The sequence below is a fragment of the Oenanthe melanoleuca genome, chromosome 1 (genome assembly GCF_029582105.1).
Source record: "Oenanthe melanoleuca isolate GR-GAL-2019-014 chromosome 1, OMel1.0, whole genome shotgun sequence".
Taxonomy (NCBI): Eukaryota; Metazoa; Chordata; class Aves; order Passeriformes; family Muscicapidae; genus Oenanthe; species Oenanthe melanoleuca.
Window position 1 is genome coordinate 93730352 of NC_079333.1, and position 26458 is coordinate 93756809.

Here is a 26458-nt window from a genome sequence, read left to right on the forward strand (position 1 = left end):
TAAATATTTATTTCTAGGGAACAGTGTGGGGGTGGGGAGTAAAAAAGTGTATCCTCACAGATATATGACTTCAGGACTGTGAATCAGCTGTGTTTAACCCAGCAGCAGAGTTGAGGCTGCTGCAATCTAAGCTGACAGTCAGTAAATATTTACCATCCAAAGCACCCTGTATTGTTTCTTTGTGCTGTCAGCTCTGAGGGGCTGATTTTGGGTTGGTGAGATGCTGATGTAGACAGGAAGGTTTCTGGGCATGTGCTGCCCTCACTCCAGTGCCTGCCCTCCCAGCACTCACCTGTCAGAGCTGCAGGACCTGCCTGCTGGGGAATGAGCACCAGCCGTGCAGGGGCTGGTGGCAGAGGTGGAAACCTGACCCTGCTGAAGGTAGTAGGAAGAGTTCTGGATTAGAATTTCTGTTTATCTTCAATAATATTGTTGTGAATCCTTAAGTTCTCGTGTATAAGTGCTGTCCTCCTAAATGAATTTTTAAACCTAGCGTTTATATATATATAATTTATATATATAATTCTCTTATTTAAAATAAATATTAGAATAATAACTTCAGTGTCAAAAACCTAGTCACATCTAAATTTATTCTTTTGTTGGGGTTGGTGATAGATGGAAAATTAAAATGTGTTAAGATATGAACTTTGAAATAAAATTAGCTAAATAATTCACCAATAGTGCATTTGTTGATACACTACTTTATTTTAATAATACCTAAGACAGTCTCAAGTTAATGTAAACTTGACAACATGTTTATAAAACGTGAACCTAGGTTGTTTTGAACTTAGATTTATCATTTTAAATCATTGCAGTCAGGTTTCTAAGGATATTGAGGCATCTAAAGGTTCAGGTGGGCTTCAATAGAACCGCAGAAAATGTCACAGTAAATAACTCCTGTTACTGGGCACTTTTTATTGCCAGTTTTATAAATAGCTAGGTCCTTATGAACACGTGCAGCATTTCTGAATGTCTTTACAGAGAGTAAGCTGTCAACTTCTGGCTCTGTGCTTCAGAAAACGGGTGGGAGAGTTAATACATTGAGGAAGTAAAAATAGCTCTGTGAAGTATAATGGAGTGGTGGGTGATAAAATCAGCCTGCTGACCTGTTGCTTGGGGTAAAGCTTGCTAGCAAAGGCAGTGAAACAGCAGCACTTAGTACTCATTCCAAAGAGGCTCTGGCATCCTCCTGGACTGTTCCTTGGGGTGTGAAACCACAAGTGGCTGGATGACTGGAAGCCTGGAGGCTGGCTACTGTGCCAGTAGTGCTTCCCTGTGGCTAAAGCAGCAGAGAACTCAGTGTATGCTAGGTCCCTTTACATTAATCTTATCACCAGCCAAGACTTTAGGCTAGCAGGATTGGTTAACTTTATCCTGTCAAGGAAAGGATCTATTTCTAAATGAATTTAGCAGAGATGGAGGAGGGAGTGCAAAAGGGTAAAAGTTAACGTGTGACTCTCAAACCAAACTTGGTAAGAGTTTTCTCAGTTGCTTCTGTCTGCAGTCAGTCTCAAGTAAGAAATGTTTGTGCAAGACAAAAGTGCACAGATTACAGGAGTGATCTAAAGTTATCTAAAGGCTTTTGTAAAAGAAGAGATTAAGTAATTTAATAATCACACCTGGAGGAAAAAGTTTTAAATGCTAGTCACTTCTTCCCTGAATTTTTCTGCTTCCCTCTGTAAAGGACGTGACAAGAAGCTGGGCTTAAGCTGTTTTGGGTCTGACCATCAGGGTCCATTCTTAATACTGTTTTTCTGTCTTCCCTGGATAAAATGGACTCCTGCAACCTCCCATGGGCACCCAGGGCTTCTTATAGCCTGACACAGGCCCTCTGATCCTTCTGTCAGGGCTTCACCTTTACCATACAGGACAGCAAGAGCAGTTTTGTTTATTCCCTCTTTCCAAATCTTCTTCATTTCGTATTCATCATATTTCTTCAAGTGAAGGGGAATGTGCAAATTGCCATTTTTCTTCTTTTACTGTCTTCTTTTTCTTTCTTGCAACTCAGGAAAATGACACCTTTTTTTATTGTGAAAATCACATATACTCATTGAATAGTTTTTAAACCTTTTGCTCACTAGTTCCAGAATATCTGTTGTCCTGAGACAATCTTATGAAAGCTTGACATGATATAGCTGGTGCTGATGTTGGGGCCAGTTCAGTTGAAAATATCCCTTTCATTCTCTGTTGGTATGAGGGGACCAAATTTATGGACAACACCAACCCAGGACAGTTGTAAAGTTATTGGGAAACAATACAATAGTAGGGGAAGCAATGTGTATATCACCCCTTAAAGGGATTTAACCCTCCTGTGGGTAGGTGACTCCAAGCTTTGCAATAGCAGTTTCTGCACTGAAAACACTGAAGTTTATTTCAGAATTGCAGTGACTGTTAAGCTCTAGCATTTGTTTGCTCTCACTTAGATTTTCCTGTATTGATATGTGCTTCATTTCATTCCTCTTAGCAATGCAATTAATAGCAAGCTCTGAGAACTGCAGATTTAGAGAATGCATAGTATCAAAGAGCTGGATTCCATCTAAATGTGTGTGTAGGTGCATTTCTTGATAGGAACATGCAGTTGCACACAGATTCATCTGTATTACTGTAGGAAAACAGCCAGAAGCACTACAGCCTTGTGTCAGAACAGTATTAAACCTGTGTAAGTCCCAAAGTCCCTCTCGTTTTCTGACTGCAGGGAAAGTTTCATTTTCTGCTGCAGGATCTTTAAGGAAGCTGCTTGTCAGTGGCTGTAAGTAGGTTAGCTCAGCTGGGTGTCTGTATCATTTCCTCAGCTATCACTTACAGAGAGCTGAGAGAGGATTTTTTGGGACTTTCTAGTGACTGTCACAGTAGCAATGCAGTTGTAGCTTGCCAGAATATACACAAGCATAGGTACTCAAACTCCTCCCATGGCATGTAATTGAGGACTGGTGAAAATTGGGGGAGTGAAGATTTAGGTTATGGGGGGTTTTCTGTGTGTATGTGTCATTTCAATTCTAAGAGCCTGTTATTAGAAGAAATTTGTAAGTCAGTTTGCCTAGATGTGTAACTAAATGGCCTAATATAATCATATATTAGATAGCTGGAGTATTTGGTATTTCAGGAACTTTTTGTGCAGCAGGCTTTCACAATTATATTTTCTCTTCTGGTTGTAAAAGTAATATCTGCCTTCAGAATGTTTTTCAGGTCATAAATCAAATTAAAGAAAAAACATGCATTTTGTGTTACAGGTTTTTGTTTCCAGACTTTAGGTTTAAAAATCAGACACTGATGGGGAAAGAACAGGATATAGACCAAAAAACCAAGACAAAATAGAATCAGAAAATTGTGCTTTTTCTTTCTTTTGCTTAATGATTAATGGGATAGGTTTATAGAGTTAAAATATATAATTCCAGGCAACTTAGTTTTTGGTGTAATACCTATTTTTCATATTTTTTATGCTGAATTTTTTTGAGTGGGAAATTAGAGGAGGTGGCCTTGTGAGGTCCCTCCCAAATGGAGTTGTCCTGTGGTTCTGTGACCTAAGTTGGTGGTCTGCTATTGGAGCAGGAGCTCTGCTGCCTCAGAGCCCAGCAAGAGCTGATGGTGGTTGTGGTGAAATGTGAAAATGGCAGATGGCTGGGTGGTTTGGGGCAGCTGGGGCTAGGAACATCATCCAAGGTAAGCTCTAAGCCTTGCTGCTAATCTTAAAGGCAAGCAAAAGGAAATGGTGCAGTCACGGGACCTCACCAAGTGTATTGCAAACTAAGTAATGGTTAAAAAGTGATTCTAAGTTGATGGAGATTAATGTTACTGGTGCTCCTTGTGGTTTTTTGAGATAGAGGGGGCTCTTGTCAAAGATACAAGTTTGCCTGGGTTCTGGTTTTCTTTTTTTTCCATTTGCAGCCAAGAAATTTCTTCCTTTCTCTCCTGTCCTTCTTTTGCAACTTTACACATTTGTAGCTTCTTGTATGGAAATCAGTCATTTCCTAGAAATATAGACAGTGCAGGAAAAAAGATTTTGGAAATAATTCCTGAGCATATGTCTAGATGGATTGCCATCAGAATCTGAATCCATCACCTATGGATGGATGTTTTGCCCACCTTGTTCTGAGCTTCCCTGTGGTTTGGCCTGGGGTGTGTGGAAGGGATGAATGCTGTGAGATCTTTGTCTCCAGTTTTATATTGCATCTGCAGAGCTACTCTTCAGATCTTCAATAAGTTACCTTAGTTAGTTTTCAAGTTAGTTTTCATCACCTCATATTCTGTTGATGCATATAGTTAAGCAGTGCACTTGGCCCTTAAGTACATAAGTTCTAAAATAAATTTGAAACATGAGACTGGTTCCACTTTATTGGCTCACACTTCATGAAGTCACTAAGGCTAGGGAAAAAGTTTAACACCCCACACATAAATTATTCTTTCTCATTTGTTAAGGTTTTACATGTGCCTTGGTTTGTGGCATAATTCTGCAACAGAATGTGCCAAGTGCTGGTAATTTCCTAAGAATAAAACTACTTCAGATTTTTGTGTTTATGTTTTGAAAGCTTTAAATAACCTCCTGTCTGGATGCAGACTTCTTACCACTGGTGAAAATACCTGACTACTACACAAAATATCCTTTGCTTACAATATTTCTCAGTATGTTGCCATATAAACCATAATTTTCTTTATGGAAAAATACAAAAGAACTCAAAGAAAAGAAGAAAAAAAAATCACAACCTTTTAGCATGATAGCAGGAGAAACACAGGTTTTTCTGCACATGTTTTGAGAATGTAAAGGGACTGCACTGCACATGTTTTATCTGGTCTTTTTCTGGAGTTCTCTGTAACTTCTGCCTGAGAGTGAAGCATAGGAAAGTATGTAGTGTTGTTATCTTTTTAACAGCAGGATGGCTGTTTTATCATATACCCCCAGTTTTGAAAATTCTGGTTTAAAGTCAGGTGGAATATTGAGCTTTTGGGGTATTTTTAATCTAGAAAGTAGAAAAAACACCTAGAACTCCAGTCATTTGCTTATATATAGTATTTGAAGTAAATTTAACCCTAGCAGACAGATTACTTTAGTAATTAAGATTTTTGAGTGGGAAATGCTGCTTATGGAAAGCAAACTCAGCCAGTGGTCAGTGGCTGCATCTCCTCTCAAGGTTATCAAGTGTGTTTTGTAAGGAGATGTCCCTTTAGGTTTTGGAACTTCTGTAATCACTAAGCAGTGTATGCTGGATTATTGCTGGATTTCTGTAAAGGGAAAATATTTAAAATACTTTTTTTTTCTTTCACCTCCAAAATTAAGAGGATAGTATTGGTTTAATTTCATTTACTAAATATATTGAAGATAGGTTACCATTATTTAATTCATTGACCATTTCATTTTATTTCCCAGGAAATTGAAAAGGGGAAGATTAAGTCTCAGTATAAATCTGAAGAGGGTTTTTTCACTCTTCTCTTTTCTCTGCAGTACTCTTCTCTTAATTAAGATCCATCCAGGTATTTTGTTCTTCTATTTTGCTGATGGACCTCATCCTGAGATGTAGAAAGAGCTCCTACCAAAACCAAGGAGTAGGAAGTTAGGCTTTAATCCAGGTTTAGAAAAGCAATTTTGTTTCCTTTTTGGCAATTCACTTCATCCTTCTAATGCAAGGTCACTCTTCTGCAGACTAAAATGTCATCTTCCAGCAAGAGTATTCTATGAAGAATTTCCAGGTGACCACGGGCCTGAAACATGAGTGACATCTTTACAGAAATAGAAATAAATCTACCAAGAAATGCTTAAATTTTTTCTGAGATCCTTTTTCTGGTGTATGATTGTCCATTTGGCTCACAGCAGTCAGGTTGTACTCATATAAAGGTATTGAAAAAAGTTCAAAATTTACTATGCATAAAAATGAGATTCCCTTTTGCTTTCCCAAATGCAGTGTACATAATTGAATTTTAATAACTATAAACACCTCAAATTTTTATGGCATAAAATGGACAGTTGTGCAAGAGGTTGTAAGAAATTATATGCTGTACTGCTACTTTTATTTAAAATATGATGCTGCTTTACAGCATTGTGTTTCCAGTGCTCTACTCTCTACCATAAACTCTCTTTATTAGTGTCAATGCAGTCAATGACATGGACTACATTTCTATCAGAGGATTTATGGGACATTTTTTTCATAAAGCAGAAATGGCAAAATTCCTGATTTTCTTCCTGAAACATAGCAGTGAGTCATGTCTGCATGATACTGCAAAACTGGTAAGAGGACAGATACTCATTGAGAGCAGATATTCATTAAAGCAAGAAAATAAAACAAAAACATAAAATCATATGTGGGAGAAAATTCAGCATCTGGTAATAGTTGTGGTTTTGTCAGGGATCACATTTGGTGCCTGGTCTAGGGGTATGCTGCATATAGTAAGATTATCCAGCATGTACTGGGTTGAGAGAGAAAAAAAATTAAAAAGGTTTTTCAGAAGATCTAGAAATAAATATCAATACTCCATTTACTAAATGAGAAAGAGACCAATATGCTTCATATGCTTTTATTTGTTTTGTTGCAATTTTTTTTGCTCCTAAAATACTGAGTAGACCTGAGAAAGCCTAAGGTCAAAATCCCCATTAAAACAGTGAAAAACATCTCTCACCCATCAGCTTTCAGAGACCTTCACTTTCTAGTGCACATCAACATGAAGCTAAAGCATCCTAGGGAGCAGAATGGCAAAGAGCCTTTCACAGGCATCCAAGTCCCAACCATTACTTGCTCCTTTGGGAAATTTTTGGCTTTAGCAATACAAAATTCTGGAGGTGAAAGCAATTCCTTCAAGACTTGGTTCTCTAATGGGGTCAGTGTGCTTTAAATGAGAAGTTTTGTCAGGCTAAAAGAAAATATGATGGAGACTTGTTTTCTATGAAATGGGAGCACATCTTTAGTAATAATGGATATGAAACATAAAGGGAGAAGAGACAGGCAAATGAAAAATGTGACCTCAGATATTTTTAAAAGCCAATGAAACCAACCAACCAAAAAACCCAGAACAAAACAAACAGCAGACATGAAAGTGCATTAACTGGACAGGCTGTAGACAATCAGAATACATGCACTTTTTTGCTAAAAGCAAAAACTCAGCTTACACAGAACAGGGCAATGCAAGAAACAGCTGTATCAGTGATAAAGAGTTTATTACTTTTTGTGGAATCAGAGACAAGAAAGGAAGCATTCTGGGGCAGGCAAGTGCCTCAAGGAATGACTAGATCTTCACCCTTTTCCAAGGCATATGGAAGTTGTTAGTGCCTGGAACAGACCAGCATTGCCTCACAGGGTTTGTTCCATTCATTGTCTCAATGTTCTGCCTGTACCTTTGTAGTTATGAGTCCACAGAGGACAACAGTGGCTCTTGGAGGAGCTACCACTCAATTCTGAGGAGCTTTCTATCTAACTGAAGGCAAAAACATGTTCCATAGGTACTCTGTGCTGTTTGGTTCCTTGTGTCTTTGCACACATCAGTTAGAGAAGAGAGAGGAAGCAAAATTGAAATTTTGGAAGACACTTGGTGAAAAATCTTCTATGCATAGAACCTTAGAACAAACAAAGCTTGTTTGGAGGTAGCATCATGTTGCTGTGGTTTCAGACTGGGAGGAGCCATTCCTTGTACAGTGAGGTGTGTAATGGGTGCAGTGTGCCTTTTGAAAAGCCTGTGGTTTTGTTCTTCATCGTTCTGTCCTCCCTGTGATACAGGCAGGAGTCTGGAATTGATGCTGCCGTGTTTGGAGCCCCAGAGTGGCTCACAAAGCCCATGGATAGACTTTTATGGCCGTGTGGAGCTGCCCTCTTTGTTCCCTGATGAAGTGATGGGCACCTGCTGCTGTGTTTCCTGCTTGTGTGGCAGCAGAGCTGTCAGTGTTCCCCATGGAATCCCTGCAAGAGGGATCCCTCACCTAGATCAGCTACACAGCATGGACCCTTGTCTGATCACTGCAGTGACTTCTGCAGGAGGAATTCAGAATTCATTGGAGTGTCCTCTGTTCTCAATCAAGGCATAGGCTGCCATTTAGAAAAAAAATGTTTTAGGCATTTGAGGAGATGGAAGATAATGAAATCTATGACAATTACAGTCTGACAGGGTTTTCTAGAAATGTAGTTCCTCAACAATTGTGAATTGCCATAGAGGAGTTCAGTATGAATTTTCAAGTTGTACTTGAGGTTTTCTCTGGTCCCCCAAAGGATTTAAAGGTCAAGTGAAGCCTTTAGCATAGTTGTCTCTTTGGAGTGAGAATGAGTGGTACTTGGTGAAATTGTGAATAATTCAGAGCATCTGTGGTGGAAGGTGGGGACAGGAGAAAAAAAGTTTGGAATGTTTTGCTTCAGCCAGAGTTTTGGGGGGTAGTTAATGCCTAAGAAAGAAAAACTTTGAGACAATTTCTGAACAACTGGTGCAAGGCAGCCTGGCTTTTTTCATAGAACTTACATGAAAGGAAACAAGGAAAGGGAACAAGAAATACAAGAAAGGTGAATGCCTTTATTTTCTGAATAGCATTTCCATTTCCCTGATCATGCATGATGCAGGGAGAAAATTTCTGACAAGCCTGAAGAATATAGTAATATTATTCTACTTTTGACCAGAGCATGGCTGTGTTGTTTTGTGGTATGATACTCATCTAATTTCTTTTAACTGACACAGACAAGTTCAAAAATAGCACACATTTAAATGAGGACTGAAACCCTTTTGCTTTCTTAGCCATCAAAAGATTTGAAACCATGTGGGTTGTAGGAGATGAAGGATATCTGAAGTCATTAAGGTTCCTTTCTGTACTTATGTGATTTAGTAATAGACTCTCAATATGAATTAAGTTTTTTACTACAGCACAGGGTGGCTATGGAAGTTAATTTTCTTCTTTTGTATTTCTGGTAGGAGTAATTCTCTGGGGGTTTATAGGACTGATCTCTACAAAGACAAGAAGTCTTTCAGTGTCCTTGATCTTGCATCCAGAAACTATTGTCCATCATGTCTGTGTGCCCCTCAGGAGAGTTTCAGTAGCAGGGTATGATGATTGATTTTGATAATATCTCTTCAGATTCTTTTAAACTTTCATTTCTCATTTTTTCAGGTTAAAGTGGTAGGATGGAGGTAGAAGTATTGTGGTAGTCTTCTGGGACAGGAGAGGGTGAGAACTGGAGTGAGAAAGAAAGGTTTCATTCCTGAGGCTGTGGAAGATTAAATATCATAGAGAGATGGCTCCTGGACTCCACTAGTGCCACAATAATATTTCCTATTTGCAGATAGACATACCCTGCAGATACTTCAGGTGTGGTGTTCTTGCTTTTAAAAACTAACACTACAGAATGTTTTCTGTCTGGTGTTGGTACCTCCTTGGGATTGTTGTGGCTAGAATTGCCTCTGTGCTCTGGAGCTGTGTGTCTGCATAAGCAGCTGTGGGAGTGCAGTGTGACTTTTGTTCAGGATGCCTTTCCTTTATGGTGGGTGGGAGAGAGACTGACCTATGTATTGCCATATAGGAAGCAGAGAACTGGCTTTTGTACCAATGGAGAGTTGAAATGAAGCCAGGCTACATGGTAAGAGTCGAAATTCCTCCATATGGTAATGTAAAGGAAACCAGTGCATTGACACTGTTACTCCATTCACAGTGCTGAGTTGTGTGAGTCACTGATGCCCTTGCAGACAGTGCTTTCAGGAAAAAAAATCCTGTGTATGAGGAAGTACAATGAGAAACATCAATATGTTGAACAAGATGATTCCAGGACTTTGAATATCCAAATGATAAACACAGAATTATAATGTGAATCCTCACAATAAATGTCCTGGAGCTTTAGCCACCCACAAAAGTTGCAGCAGTTCAAGGGATTGCTATAAAAGAAGGTAAGAACATAATCCTTCCACTATTTTAATCTAAGTGAGGAAATCCAAGGTAGATGCTTAAGAAGTTGCTAATTCCTAAGGAGAAAGTATACATAGAATATTAATGTTTCAAATTATATCTATTTAGGAAAATCACAGGGCTCCATATGGTTCCATATAAAGAGATTTTAAGCAATTATGAAGATTTTTGTCAAACTCTGTTGATAATTTCAGTTTTTGATAGCCTGTGAGCTAACAGATATTAACTAAAAGCAACACTGGGAGAAGATAAGGCCCAGGAGAAAGTTGTGTTGAGGGGAAGTTTTCAAGGGGAGCTGCTTTGATGGAAGCATTTTGGAGGACATGCCCCAACTTTGTACTGAGTGTTGTGCCCCATTAGACACTAAATATGCTAAATACAGTTGGGACATTCCATTTAACTGAGTGCTTTCTGTCTTGTCTTTGGGTAAGGACTATCTGAAGAATGCAGTTTCTGTTCTACCATTAATTTTTGCTGCCATGTGACCATCTGTGAGGCCATGAAGTAAGCAGGGATGAATCTGAATGGAAAAAAATAGCTGCTAATTAAGGTGCACCAGTTTTCTTTCATTGGCAGAGGAGCAACTGATGTGAAGCAGGAGATGCTGGGAGAATGGGAATATTGCTTTTGTGTCGGTGCCAGTTGATGCTGTTTTAAAATAACAGCCGGAGAGGTTAATTTCCACTAGTTAAGAGAAGTGCTACGTTTGTAACAGAATTTACAGGCTTGGGCTATAGAGGTGGCACAGTTAAAAAGTCTGTCAAGATTTCTATAGTGAAGAGCTATTGAGAGGAATCTCCAGTTGCTAAAAAACCTGTGGTTAAAAAAACAGGCAATATTACATAATTATTAGCTGACTGTGGATACTGTTTTTTTTTTTAATTGACTTTTTCGACCTATTTAAACATTTGTTTTTTTCCACATTTGAAAGAAGAAATGGTGTTACTTTCTATGTACATCATTAACACTGTCTGAACATTAGGCTTTTGTAGTATGCTTTAAAAATTCAAACTGTTCTATTTTTTAAAAATAAGTGGATAATACTACAGATTTGCACTTCTTGTTATGACATGGTTTATGCTCAGTATGTACTGCATATCACATAAAGAACATATCACTGATACAGTGCAGGTGGCTTTACATATGATCTCATGTTTCAGGTCATTCCTCAAGGGCAGGGTAGAAAAAAAGGCTGACCTGAAGATGTTCGCTGTGGCAGAGCTGTGGCATTATCAGTCAGAATGTCCCTCCACAGGGCACATTGATTCCTTCCACACCACCTCAGTAATCACCACTTTGGTGATTTAATGACCTGATTGTTTAATATGAAGCAATTCGGAGGGATCAGGTTTTATATTTCTGCAGCAGGAATGTCAAAAGCAGGTTGAGGGGATATTTTAGCTAATCTGCCTTATTTTCAGAGTTCTGCTGGCATGATGCTGGCCTGGTTTCACAGCGAAGTCTGGCACCTAAGAGCTGTGCTCCTAAAGGCTCTCCAGCTTCCCATTGCCCTGAGCCAGCAGGCAGTGATGGACAGAGGCAGTGAGTAACAGCAGTGCCACTGCTGCCTCTGCAGCCTTGCTGAAGTAGAAGGTGCATTTCCTTTATCTTTTTAGTCTTTGTAAGTGTGCAAGGCTTCCATGAATCTAGGCAGTCTAGGTGTGCTCCTCCTTTGCCTGTGTGAGAAGGAAATGGCAAATGGTGATCAATGAGCCGAGGGGTTTGTCCAAGATCACCCGCTTGGAGGTAGGATTTGGACTGATGATCTGCCTCACCACTAAGGCATCCTCTTGACTTAAAGATTGCCAAGATGGCTTTTCTCTTCATTTCTGGTATTTCTCTCCTCTTTGCCATCTTTTGCCCTTCATGATGGTCACTGAACAGAATTCTTAAAGACAAGCAGCATTATGTTCAACAAGTGAAGGGATACGTAGAAAAAAATGCAGTTCACTTGCTCCTGTTTTCAGACTGTACAGGAACCTGGGAATCCTAGTCAGCTCTGAGTGTAAAGACCTTGCTTTATTGTTATGACATGAGTGTTTATTATTGAATTGCACAATAGCTCTAGGAAAAATTATGTCTTTTTTCCCTGTGGAGCCACAGTGAATTTTCACACATCTAATGTAGGTGCATACAGTGTTTCAAGTGCTAATTTGTATCCCACTGATTATAAGAAAGTCTGGGGGAGTAGACCAGGTGTAAACGTATTTATAGTTAAGTAGGACAGTTATTGCCCATCATATATGACATGGTTCTGACACCATTAATGTTTTAAGGGCTCAAAGAAAGCTTTCAAGGGAATTAGATTTACCTTAAAAATCCACTAATGCTATAATCCATACAAAGATGAGCCCTTAATTTGAACGCAGAGAGTTACAATATTGATCATCATCACTGTCCTATGCTCCTACAAATTATCTGATAGTTTGACGTACTTTACTTGGGAATTTAAATGTCACTGTATCCATTTAACAGATGGTGAAACTATAACACAGGGTTTGTGAAACACATCTAATTAAAATGCAAACTGTTAAATGGAGGGATATCCATTTATACAGTCTTGATAAAAAAGGTTACGTTCTAGTGTTTTTAGTTAACTGAAACAGTGGCTAGGATTCCAAATACTTTGAAGTGTTATTTGAAGTCTGAAGATGTAGTTAGGCTGACATTCTCACATTGTAGAATGGCTCCTGGCTAAAAGAAGGGACCCTTCTTTGTCTCTCAAGCATATGGAGAAAAATGAATGTTTATGCTCAGCTTAAGAAGAAACTGCATGAGAGAGTGTTGAAAGTGTTCTGGATTTGTTCCTTGATGACTGTTTTCTAATCAATTCCTTGGATCAGAAATGGATTAGTTGCATTTATCTGGGGTAATGTAGCATATCTGACATTTATGTGTTTGATAACCCTTGAACTAATTTTTTAAGAGTTCTAGCATTTTCAGTATTAGACTTAAGCTGTGCCTTATGGCAAATACCAATGTTTGAATATGCTAACAGAAATGTTTTTCTACTCCTTCAAGATCGAGTACTTAATGTAATTGATAAACCAAATGCTACCTTTGGAATTACATTCCATTGTAATGCTCTACTTTACATGTAAATTATATTTTGAAGCACCGTATTTTTTTTCTCAATTGTGATTAATCCTTGAAATGAAGGGGGAAGGTGAAGCAGCTAGTTTGTTTTTTAATGATACATTCCTCCTTTGGGAAAGATTAGCTATGCACAACTTCATTGAATTTAGCAATTTACAATCAGTTGTTGAGTTGTCCATGGAGACCAATTCTGTTTCTTCAGGAGAGTTTGTCAGGTTACATTGTGCTCTGTTTCTCTAATGAAAGGAAGTTCTTATGTCTTTATCAATGGCAAGAGGTAGCAAGTTACTTGCTACAATTTGAACTTAAATAAATCTAGCACATAAAACTAAGCTGTAATATCAAATGATGGATGGAGAAAAGACAGAAATGGGGAACACAACTAATTCAAAACATGCTCTTATTTTGTTTGGTTTTGGTTTTATGTCAAAATTTCAGATTGTATTCAGTGTTGGGTGCTCATTCCTATTTGCCTCTCTTCCACATGTTCTTAGCTGGCCTTTAGCTTTGTTGGTTGCCCTGCCTCCTCTTCCTCCTCTTTCCCCTTTTCAGATTGTACATAGATATTAATGGCTTGACTAATTTTGCTGAAGACTTGTTTGTTGTCTTCTGAACCTCTTTAAGTCCCACAGGAGAAGGTGGGAATGTGCAGTAATATCTAGCTTAATCCCTGCAAGTGAGGGCAAAAGTGTGTTTGCAAACACTGGGGATTCCTGTGGAAAACTATGTTTGCTAGCTGAATCTTTTTTGTATGGAGTCAGCAGAAAGTGCCTCACAAAATATTTCAGATTAGTGGGGAGACACTGTTGATTGGGAATGCTGCTGAGCTCTTCCTTGGGAGTGGGAATAATAGCAGATAGTGCTGGAGCAGTGGGATATAACTCTGTGGGCTCAGAGATGCTGCAGCCTTTTAAAGGTTATTTGGTGGGAGAGCTTAATGGATAATGATCAAGTGCAACAAGATTTAATATTCAGTCAATTTAGTGTGTTATGCACAGTGTCATGGCCTTCCTTCATTCCACCAAAAGAAACAAAAAATGATTTCCTAACAGAGAAGGTTGATGCTCCGTCTTGTGCCAGGTGTTGCCCTGTGTGTGTGATCTGCAGTGATGCTGTGGGTGGTTTGGTTTGATGGATTTTTTTTCCCCCCACTAAAACTGTGCTGAGAGCTGGCATTTGAACAAGAAATGTGATGAATTAAAAATGCTTCCCGTTCCTTTTATTAAAAGCTACTGAAAATTAGCACTGTGTATGTGGAACTGATGGAGAATGACAAATTCACCAGCCCAAGGTTTGAACTCAGACTGTTAGAAATGGCAGCATATCTTTCTACTGACTGAAAGAATATCACAGATGTAAATAGATCTGCTAACCTCTGTTCCCTTGCCTGGGTTTTAATTCTGTATTTCACTATTATGAAAGTACTTGGATGTCACGTGGATCATATGAAGTACAAGAGAGAAATAACTTTTTTTTTTTCCTTTCTTTTCTCCTCCACATTTTCCAAAATTGCAGCCACAGGAATAAGTCTTCAGGCTGGCCTCACCCTTCAGGGACCTGGAGCTTGAACCAGGGGACACCATATGGATGGGAGATGACGGCAAACAGAGATGGAAGAGACTTCTTCATCAGGTGAGTGTGCAGGGTGAGCTGTGCAGGGTGGGCTCAGCACTGCAGCCCTGCTCCAGCTGCATTGCCTTGGAATCCTGACTCCTGCTTCAGCCCTGCATGGTTGATGGTCACTGGTTTAATTCATGGCACAGGGATAGCTCAGACTGTGCTTTCTGCACTTGGTTATTTCTTTTGCTCAAGAGAATGTTGATAATATAAGGACCTGTAATTCTTTGAGAATTACAAGTAAGGTCGTTAACAAAAGATATATAAAACATAAAAATGCCTTGTTTAAAGAATGAGACAGAAGGTCAGTTCTGAGACTTCCAACACTCCTCTGTCTCTTCCAACTTGATGCCTTAGGATTTAGCTCTTTTATTCTTCAGATCCTGTGCTGCTTTAGTGTATAACTCTAAAACTCCACAGCCTGTCAGCTACTGTTCTCCCATCTTACTCAGACAAAACAATTCCTCTCTAGGCCTGAAACTCAAGGACACCTTATTGTCTGAGGCCCTAAGAGATATAAACAATAGTGAAGTGGGGAGGCAAACTTGGAGTAAATTACTTCATTACCTGAAACTGTAATTGGAGGATTAACCCCTGATATGTAAATTAACCAAACTTTCAACTGGATGAAAAACTCATGACCATAGTCCATCTTGGCTGAAACCCCTTGGAAACTTTTGACTGCCCAAGGTGTACCTATTGAAGGCCTTTAATAAATACCCACTTTTATTCTTTGAATTTCATCTAGCCTCTGTTTTAGGTAGCCACTCCAGGGCATCAGTGTGATGCCTTTTGGTTTGTCTAATATATTCATTGTACTGGTAATGAGAAAGTGTATGTTTGGATCCTATATAGTAAATATACTAATTCTTAGCTTTCCCATAGTTTTTACCTCTAGTTTAAAAAATAAATGTCAATGTGTATGATATAATTATAAACATAATTGACTTTTTTCCCATTGTAAACTGTGCACAATTATTTTTTAAATCACTGAGGTGCCTTGGATAAAATACATTTTGCTCTTCTAGCAGATGTACTCTTAGATGGCTTTGGAACTTCTTCATTAAAAAGGGGTGATGGTAGTGAGTTAGCAGAACCATTGGCTGTTTGGCATTCTTTGCTTTAGCTTACATTTCATTTTTAAGGTTAGCATTTTGATTCTGTTCTTGTGAAGTTTTGAGGTTTTTTTAAATTATTATTTAATTTTTGTCTTTATCAACCTATTTAGAAACTTGCAGGTACTTGAAAAAGTAATGGATGACTGCTAAAATTCTTTTAACACCGAGTAGAAGGATCAAACATATTTTTAATTGACTGTTAAAACTCTTTAATTCTCTCAAGATCCTTCAACTGCAAAAAAAGAATTGTAAAGCATAAGACTGAAGATCCCTGTTGCTGTGCTTTGCTTCCCTGGCTGTTTTGCCCACAGGGTCTGTCTTGGCTTCCTAGGAGGCATTTGCTTTCAGAGCCAAAGCAACATTTGTGGCAGCCTGGTGACCTGAAGGCTTTCAATATTTAGAGCAATTTCCGACCTGTCCAAATTGGAACAAATTTTCTGGGTTAATGAGAGCTCAGAAGCTGACTTTGAAATGTTGTTTTCTTGCTTCAACAAGTACTTGTCATGCTTTGGATGTCTGAAAGATGGACAATGTGAAGCTGAATGCCAGGCACAGTGTAACTGTATTAGCACAGGTTTTCTGCCTCAGTTAATTAAGGCTGTCAAGAAGTGTAGTGAGCCTCCAAAGTACTGTGCAGATGCAAAACTGTTGTTTCTGTTGCTCAAGGTAGTGAAGATACCTGCATGTCTCATTCTTATTTTCTGCAGACTGTTGGTATGTTCTTATCTGTGTGAATGAGATTCATTTGAAGGATTAATATCCTGATTCTGAGGGCAGGCTCTACATTTGATTGCTCCTCTTTTCTCACTGGTCACATAATGGGATTCTGTGCTTGTTGTGTAGCTGTCAACAGCTGTAGCTTACAAAATGCAGTGCCTTGGTACTCATTAGTTTTGCAATTTGGGAATGTTTACTAATCCTCTCTAGCTAATGATTATTTTGCTTATTTTTTTGGAATGGCTTTTAGTACCTTAAAATGCCACGTCGCTCTCTTATATTGAGAAAACTGTATCTAGGACAAAAAAATCTGTAACAGGGAGTGCCAAACTATGCCTTAAGTAGTATTGGGCCTGTGGTTGTTTTGTTGTTGGGGTGGTTATTTTGTGTTTTTTTTCTCATGCTCTTACAAGGTGCTTGTTTTTCATTCTCTTTTGGGCTCTGGTCTTTTTTCCATTTTTCTCTCTGTGTGGATAGCAGACTTCATGGAGAAAAATAGCCTGCTCTTGAGAGGTAGAGAGCATGAGACTTCTGTGGAAACAGATCTGTAGAAGCCTTTGATGTTTTGTGCCAGACCTCCCAACCCACCAGAATCTCTGAGCAGTTTCAGGTGCAAGTTGAACCAGATACCTACACATTGTATGGTTTATAGTACATATCCCTACAGTACATATTCATATAGAATTAAATGTTTTAAAGCAACAGCATTGGCTGCTTCCAATGTAGTTATGCATGAAATTATGCTCCCAGGAATGCATTAAAATCCCATACATTTGGAAATAGAATGAAATCAGGAAACCATTTGGAACTATGTACTGCTGCACTGAGTCACTAGCTATCCACCATTTCTTGGGAATATCAGCCCCAATGGCTGCTACAGTGTGGCTGGCTAGTTCCATTACATCTATCTTGGTTTTAGAAGAATGACCAAAGACTAAACAGAACCAGTGACTTGCCAGTGATTCCTCTGTGGGGGTGTGCATAGTATCTGTCCTTACAGTGACTGCTACTTGGCAGAGAAGCTCTCTCTGGCTTTCAAAACAACTGTTTTTGCAAATACTACATGAGACTGTCTAAATAAAAACAGAATTTAATTTTCTTTCCTTCATTTTCACACCTAGATTTTAGGAATGATACAGTGAGATGATTGTTGACAGTTCTGCCAATAAAGATGGGAGAGATCAGCGAGATAACATTTTTTATTGTCTCTAAGGATTTTTATTGCCTTAGAGATTATGCAGATTAACAAATTGCATCACACTGAAAGAGAAAAAGCAATTCAAATACTTTGCTTGGTTTTGATTAAAGATGTATAAGTCAGGTATATCACAATGAAATGTTTGCATGAGCTCTGTACAAGGAAATAACATAATTCATAGGGACATTAACTGCTTTTTAATTGAATAATTTACTTTTTGCCATATGTACATATCCATTCAACTGCAAGCAGACATATTGTAATTTTGAAATTGTGGGAGGAATAGAGAATCCAGGAGAATCTTCTGGTGAAATGGAATGTAATTACATAGTGTTGGTGCAAATGCTTTAAGGCATGAATGGGAATGTTTATTCTTTCTGCTGGAGCAAATTTGATTTCTTTCAAATCTCTGAAAGCCCTTATGACATGAGCTAATCAGGAGCAGCTTCCATTGCCAGGCAGTGCTTTTGTAAAAGTGTGAGAAGAATCTCTTATCAAAATATTTTCAGATGTTACTAACAATTCAGTATCTTTTCTGTACAAATGGCATAACCAGGGTCATTTTGCAAACCTCTAAAATATTTTTTCTTAAGTTTAGGCCATGGTAAATTGAAGTTTCAGAACTTCACCCATTCCCTTTTAAGTTTTACTTGAAATAGCATTATGAGATAAGTAATACATTTTAGTATGGGAGAATGGCAATCATTTAGTATTCTCACAGTCTGTTTCTGTGTTCCACAGGCTGGACTTACACCATATTCAAATCATTTCTTATTAAATTTATTTAACCACTTTAAAATCCTAAATGTTTTACTTGCATGTATTATATATGCTGTGCAGTATATGATGATGAGAAATTGTGTAATGTTAATTTGAATAAAAGCATGACACTGAAAATGGTTTGGGGTGAATATAGTATTCCAGAGAGATAGTATGTGGAGCAGAAGGTTTTGGCTAATTTTGTGTACAAAAGGTTTAGCCTCATGGCAATTTTAGGTCCTTATTTTTGCCATTGCTGTGATTTAACTGATTTTTGGACCTGTATATTTTTTGTCCTTTTCCTTGTGGAAATCTTGCTGCTTGTCAGATCTGGAGGGAAGTTGACAAAGAGAAATACACAGGCAAAAGCTAATAAAAAAGTCAATCTTATGGAGAAAGCAATCAATTTTATGTTGGTTTTCCTCTAAGCCAGTCCTTTGCATGGTCTGATGAAGTTGCAGAGTAGTTTAGTATGGAAGAATCCTCTGCAGGTCAGCCTGTCCAGCCTCCTGCTCAGACCATGGCCAGTGCCAGGTGATGAGCAGCTTTGCTGCCACACTGAAATATCTGACTGGCTTGAGAATAGGGTTGCCACAGAGTTGTATTGTCTTCAGCTGCCCTGCAACTGCACTTCAAGCAACATTTGCTGCCTTCAGAAGTCATACCTTTTTTATTCCTATTGCTGTTTAATTCCTAAGGAGTAAGATACTTTGGTATTTTCATGGACCTAGTTTCTGTCATTCAAATAAAGGCCAGAGAATGTGAAATAAAATTAGATGAAAGGAAGCATAGCCTTTCTTATGTGAACTTAAAGTAACACTGGCACCTCTAAGGTGTAGTTAGTTATTAGATTCTCAAGATAGAGGGGTCTGTTAAATCAGGTTATAGCCATATCCTTGTTTGCAAGAGGTGCTATTGGTTGTGTTTATTTTGCTTTATTATTTTTATTGGTGGTTAACTTATTCTTGCTATTGCCTGGAGAGGATGATAGGGTCTGTCTGTGATTCTACTTTGGTTTGCTCCCTATTTGCCTCCAAGGACCCTGACCATCTGTACTTTGTGCATATTAACTTGCCTCTGTGCTCCAGTCTGGAACAAACTGAGCCAACAGTTGGGATCCCAGGCAAGAAATTAAAGGAAGCACACCCAGAGATCAAAGCCTGCAGCATTATTGCTGCTTGGCTTGAAACCACAGGTCAGTCTCCAGAGTGCAAGTAGAACCATGAGAGTACTACTTGTCAAAAGTATTTCTGAATTTTATTTATGTTAATATGATGTGGTTGCTAGAGCAGTTGGAATGACTAAGTGGCCCATGCAGCAGATGAGGGAAACTCTGAGGATGTAGCTACTTGGACTTCAGCAAAGTCTGATGTTGTCTCCCATGGCATTCTCATGGAAAAGCTGGCAGCCCATATTGGACAGGTGCTGTGTTGACTGGATTAAAAACTGGCTGGATGGCTGAGCCCAGGCAGTAGTAGTGAATGGCATCACATCCAATTGGAGGCCAGTCCTCAGAGCTCAGTACTGGAGCCAGTCCTGTTTAATGTCTTTATTGATGATGGTGATGAGGAGATCCACCCTCAGTGAGTTCACGGGCACTTAGTGGGGTGGGAGTGTGGATTTGCTGGAGGCTTGGAAGACTTGCAGAGGGATCTGGACAGGCTGGATCAGTGGGGTGAGGCCATGTGTGATGTTGTGTTGAGGAATACACCCAGTGCAGGCAGCTCAGTGTGAGCTGCAGGCTGAGCTCTGCGGGGTGGGAGCTGGCGCTGCAGGCAAGAGGCCATGAGCTGCCACCCCACGGATCCCAGACTTCCCTGTGCATAGACTGTGAGGATATAAAAGCCCAGGTTTCCTTTTTTCAGAGCCCCTCCTCAGGGGCATCCAGCTGAAGCTGTTCTTTTGTTATAGCACCATGATTAAATTATTCTAAGCACTGAGAACTGTGAGACTCTGCTGTGGGAAACTTGGGGTTGAGCTCGTAAGGAAACCTGGTCTGACTATGAGTGTGGGGTGTGAAGGGGCCTTGGTCCCAGCTTAGGTGGTGTGAATGTGACAGAGTGACTCCTGGATGGTCAGACAGGGACAGTGGAACAAGTCCAAGTTTCTGGCTCCTGCACTTCAGTCACAACACCTCCTGCAGCACTACAGGCTTAGGGAGAGTGGCTGGAAAGGCCAGTGGAAAAGGTCCTGAGGGTGTGGGTTGACAGGCTCAATATGAGCTGGTGTGTGCCCAGGAAGGCCAACAGGATCCTGCATTGCTTCAAAAACAGTGTGAACAACAGGACCAGGGAAGTCATTTCCCCCCTGTACTGGCCACTGCTGAGGTCACACCTTGGATCCTGTGCTCAGTTCTCAGCTCCTCACTTCAGGAAAGACACTGAGGTGCTGGAGTGTGTGCAGAGAAGGGCAACAGAGCTGGTGGAGGGTCTAGAGAGTTGAATCATATGGGGAGCTGCTGAGGGAGCTGGGCTGTCTAGCTTGGAGAGAAGGAGACTGTGTGGAGACATTACTGCTCTTCTCAACTACCTGAATAAAAGTTATAGCAAGATGAGGGTCAGCCTCTTCTCCCTGGCAGCTAGTGACAGAATGAGGAGATATAGCCTCAAGCTGCACTAGGGGGGGTTCAGTAGGACATCAGGAGGAATTTTTTCATGGAAAGGGTTGTTAAACATTGGGACAGACTACCCAGGTGGAGTCACCATCCCTGGAGGTGTTCAAGAAATGACTCTTCGTGGCACTTAGTGCTATGGCTTAGTTGACAAGGTGGTAATTGGCCGAAGGTTGGACTTGGAGGTCTTTTCCAACCTAAATGATTCTGTGTCACTTCATACTTTGATATCCTGAGAGCCTTGCTTTTTACCAGTGCTTTTGTGTTTAGTATCAAAACATTATTCTAGACTTCTTCCAGGTGTATCTGGCAAGCTTAATTCTTTCTCTAAGGTATGTTATCCTGCATATATCATCTCTGTGATTTTTGACTTGTGAAATCCTTACATTTAGGTTGTCCTGGTTTACCTTAGTAGCTGTGCTATTCCTGAAACATGAAATTCTTAAATGTCAGCTTTTGCCCTGTGCAGAAAATAGAGGTAACATGTTTGTGTTGTTAACTAGTGTAGCTCACAGCATCCTAAATTCTCAAAGCATACACAGTAGAATATTTCTTTGCAATCAAACAAGGTATGATATTCTTCTATAGTCAAATACTTAACTAAATTTTCTTTAGTAGTCTTCATCTTATTCTTTTAGTGCCTGCTGGACTCAGAAGAGGAACTCAGTTGTGTTTTCTCAGTGTTCACCTCTGTGCCTGTTGCATGCATCCTGTCTGGCCTCTGTGCTTCTGCTAGTACACCCAGTTCTCATAGCTGGCCAGCAATGTGGAATGACACAACACAATCATTGATGATATTAATGGCCTATCAATCAAGCATCCTGCTTATTAAGGACCACTAATTTACACCAGATGCAAAACTGAGGCTCGCAGCCTGCTAATCAGTTTACTTCAAAATAAATAAGCACAGAAGATGATCAGACCTTTCAGTGTTTTTTAAAAATTATTATTTTCTTTTGTTATGTCTAGCTTACACCAGCTTTCTTGTACATGTGTTCTGTAGGTGTTTGCTCTGTTGGAAGGTTCTGAAAACCATCAACAGATATAAGTAAAATATAGTGAAAGCCTTCATTGTTGTTACTGTGTTGTTCATTTTCCTGAGTTTTGAAATGGCTGTTGTTGTTATTTTACCTTAAAACCACCACAGTGCATAAGGCCATAATGAAAGTTTGAAGTCACAGGGACCACCTTCTGCCTTGTAGGTGTGATATTATATAGCACTTTACCAAGTACTCTTTCATCTCTTGACTACACAAACAATGTTGACTGGATTCACAGGGGATTTATGTGACACTCACAAAAATAAGAGCAGCACAGCTGCTTCATTCATGGGGGCACTCATCACTCGTGCAGGGCAGCTTTCCTTGGGGTGAGGGCTGTGGGCAGAGGCAGCCTGTGTGCCATTTCAGTGCCTCCAGCCAGAGGCTGACTGCCACACACCTCCTTGGGCATCTCTGCTCCCAGGTGAGGTGCCAAGGGGAAAAAAGGCAGTGGAATCACACTCTCTGGCCCAATTATTCCCATGTCCCTAAAAGGGACATCCAATGAGATTGAGTGGCAGGCAGTTTAACAGTGATAAAAATAGTACAACCTATATAATTAGCAAATAGAACTCTCAGCTACAGGTTACAGTAAAGCCTAAAATGCTTCATAGGATTCAAGTGTACATTTGCAAAGTGCATTTGTAATAAGACTTTCACTATTAAATGACATAGGATTAAAAAAATTAGAGCAGATATAAAATGTTATGTTTCAGACAAGCGGGTGAGTCAGCTGCTGACTGCCTAGGGCTAGGACGAAACTTCCTGTATTAATCAGGTTATTCTATAATTACAAGGTTTCTTGCACCTTCCTCTGAGGCGGGTACTGAGTGCTGTCAGAGAAAGAATACTGGACCAGGAGGACAACAGGTCTGATTGGTATGGCTATTCTTGATTTTTTCTCTCTCTTTTATGTGGTTTTTTTTACATTCCCTTGTCACTAATATGGATGGTTGATAAGAATAGTGTGCTATTAGAGAAGGAGTGCTACCCTGCTTCTTTCAGACTGCATACAAATTTGCCTTCTGTTGCTAAGGGTTTGACCTACTCAAGGACAGGATCATATGGTGGAAGGGGGAGTGGGTCTAGAAGAGATGAGCAGCAGCAGGGATACACAAATGCAAGTGACTGTTTAAAACAAACCTGAATAATTAGAAAGGAGCAGAAGGAAAATTATATAGCAACCTGTTTATGTCAGTGATTTGCCTAGAGACTACTCAGGTATGGTGAAAAAGAAAGTATTGCTAACCAGCTCAACCTCCTGAAAAGAGGGGATGATTTAACAATTGTCCTTCCTTTGCAAAGAGATGTTGCTCTAGCCATAAATATGGCAGTAATAAATATGACAGACAAAGTGATGTAAATACTGGCTGGGATAAATCGTTGTTACAATGGAGAGTATGGCAGCAAGGAGGTGACTGTTTGTGGGGTTGTTTTGTTTCAACTAGAGCATGGGAAAATGGAGAGTTCATTGCATTGTAAGGCAGCTGTACCTAGCCTGGTTAGTGTGCTGTAAGTCAGGAGCTAGTCACAGCAGTGTGCCTCCCTCCCTCTCTTCTGGCTTGCAGTTTCTGAGTCCCCTCTGCACACACAGAGAACCCTCACTGGCTGAACCAAGAGTATTTCTCAGACTGGAAAGGTGAGGGAGATTATACAAGAAGGTGTGAATGTGGGTGAGACTCCTCAGAAGAGAAGAAGCTTTTGCTCAGTCATTTGCCTTGGGTTGCCTGGGTGTAATTATACCTAAGTGGAGAACAGGGAATCACACTGTGGGCCTCTGCTACTGCAAATTGGATGTTTCTGAGCTAGTCCTCTGTGTTTTCTCCAAAAACAAACTGGATGAAATTCAGAGAACACTGTTACTACTCTTGTGTGCTTGAAGGTGGATTAGGAAGGAATAATGCTTCTGGAGCAGAACCTGTATAGGAAAAAAAAAATAAAATCAAAGTACCATAACCCAGGATTACAGAGTACATTAACACAGAGGTGCAAAGATTAAATCCTCAGTATTGTTGGAGTACACAGTGTTCTAGATAGGTGTTTCATATGGAATAACAGCAGCTCATCTGTGAGTTGCAGCATGTAAATGCTTTTGTAGAAGCATTACTTTGGTTCACCAAGATACCCTTCGTGGGAGTGTAAAACAAATTAATTCTTGTAAACAGTTTGTGTGAGAATGATAGTCCCCACTGGAGTTTGTTTTTTCAAGCATCTCTCATGTAAAACAGTGTGGTCCCTACAGAGCTGAGATTAAAAGTGTCAATTTCTGGTTCTGCAAAGCCATGCAAGTGGTTGGAATAGTGGTAGTGGTTTGTAAGAAGTTAAGTCTTACCTTGGATCACATGCTGGAATCCCAACTGATATGCACAGAGACTCTGCATATGAAATAAAACCAGGCTATGTAAAAATAAAGAGAGGAATACAGCCCTAGAAAAACCTAAAAGGTGTTTTCTGCAGCATGTACATGGGGCCTTAGTGGCTATGAGCTTAAAAAATTAAATAAGACAAAGCTGTCTGGTACTTGGTGATGGAACTGAGACCTTTCACAGTAAAGTCTGGGTGAAAACTTCCCTTACAGCTGCAGTTTCAACACTGAGAGAAAAATGTGCTGGAGCTGGGTTATAGAGCTGAAAAAAAAACAAAAAGTATGAGAGTTAGCACACTATATTGCTGCTGTTTAAATAACACAGTTGAAGTTTACCAGTTCATCATGGTGTATGTACAGAATTTAAATTGAGTTACCTAATGTGTTATGCCATGCCAGGAAATGCCATATTTCCAGCAGACATTCAGATACTAAAAAGCTGCATGCTGATGTATGTGAAAGCCAGCACTTAGGAAGCCTAATTCATCCTGTGGGATTAATTTCTCTCATATTAATATATTTACAGTTTTCTGTAAAGAAAATCAAGTATAAGCCTCCTGTGAAAGTTTTTGTCTGCATTCATATTGTAGAACAGGAAGATAATTTGCTTTAGAAAGACAAGATGGTAGTACCAAAAGTTTACTGAATTTTGATTCTCAATTAGTTTTTAATTGCCCTTCTTACTATAAAATACTGCCTAATTATACTCAAAATTCTCAGCTCCCAAATATAATTCTACAAATCCTCATATTTTGTATGTTATCATATATATTAAGATTCAGGTAAAGAAATAGTTCAACTGAACTCAAATTAATCTAGTCACATTATGACTCACTGCAATATTTTGAAAGCTGTTTATCTCAAGTTCACTGAAATCCTGGACTGTTCCACAGAAGAACTTCAATTTAAAATAAACCAATCAAACTGTGTCGCTGCACAATTAAATATCTCCATGGTAACAGGGATTAAGCACATAAGGTAAAGACCTGCTGACAGTGCAGAGATTATTTCAAATTTCTGGTTCTTCCAGCAGTAGACAAATGAATTTACATATTCTGTATTGTGCACTGGGAGACATAAAATGAGAGTGATAGAGCTCCTTCTGTGGCATCTTGGGACTTCAGACAGTATATTCTTGACAGAGGAAGTAATTAGCTGGAATTACAAGTAGGAATTTAGCAGACAGATACAAATAAGCATTTGCTCATGGGATTTATTTAGCATTTCATAATTAAAACCTGGATAGGCATATTATTTAGGATACAAATAGCATGGAAAGATCTTGCCATAGTTTAAAAAAATTTACAGCATAATAAAACCATTTTTCTTCTAATTTTTAAGTGATCTGAGGCTCACTTAGGAGAGAAGGTTATTTGCAACTCTGCTATCAAGTAATATTTTTAATGAGAAATGTACTCCTAGAGTTACAGTGCAGATAGACACACTGATATTCAGTGAAGACATGGGATGATGCTTTAATCAATCCTAACATTTTTTTCTTTCTCTCTGACTCTATTCTTAGCTTTTGCATGTGCATTTATTAAAACTACTGGAAATGCACATTGCTGGCATGTGTGGTTTTCAGCTTTCAGTTATGTGGCTTAGGGTTAGTTTGTTTTTCTTTTCTCACATTGGCATTTGATTTGGTTCCTAGGGACATAGAATGACTTGGAAGAGAGCTTAAGGGTCATTCAGTTCCAGCCACGTGCCGTGCACAGGGACACCTTTTACTAAACCATGTTGCTCAGCACTGCATCCTGCCTGGCCTCGAAAACTTCCAGCAGTGGGTCATCCAAAACTGCTTTGGGCAACCTGTGTCTTCAACCAGTGCCTCACCACCCTCAGAGTAAAGAATTTCCTCCTAATACCCAATCTAAATCTAGCCTCTTTCAGATTAAAACCATTGCTCCTTGTCCTGTCATTGAAAGCCCCTGCAAAATGCCTTTCTCCAGCTCTCCCATAGGGCCCTTAAGGTGCTGGAAGGCTGCTCAAAAGTCTCCCTGGAGCCTTCTCTTCTCCAGACTGAGCAATCCCATGTCTCCCAGCCTGTCCTGATAGGAGAGTTGCTTTTCTGCCAAACT

At 39.5% G+C, this 26458-nt stretch overlaps 1 protein-coding gene across 2 annotated transcripts in view; it reads left to right on the forward strand.

The window, feature by feature from the left end:
• The window catches only part of FRMPD4 (FERM and PDZ domain containing 4), a 285162-nt gene that overhangs the window by 164321 nt on the left and 94383 nt on the right, over window positions 1-26458 (forward strand). For both annotated transcript variants that reach the window (XM_056502167.1, XM_056502157.1), the window contains exon 2: window positions 14468-14584. In XM_056502167.1, coding sequence (XP_056358142.1) covers window positions 14468-14584 — 117 coding nt within the window. The remainder of the gene's footprint in view (window positions 1-14467; window positions 14585-26458) is intronic.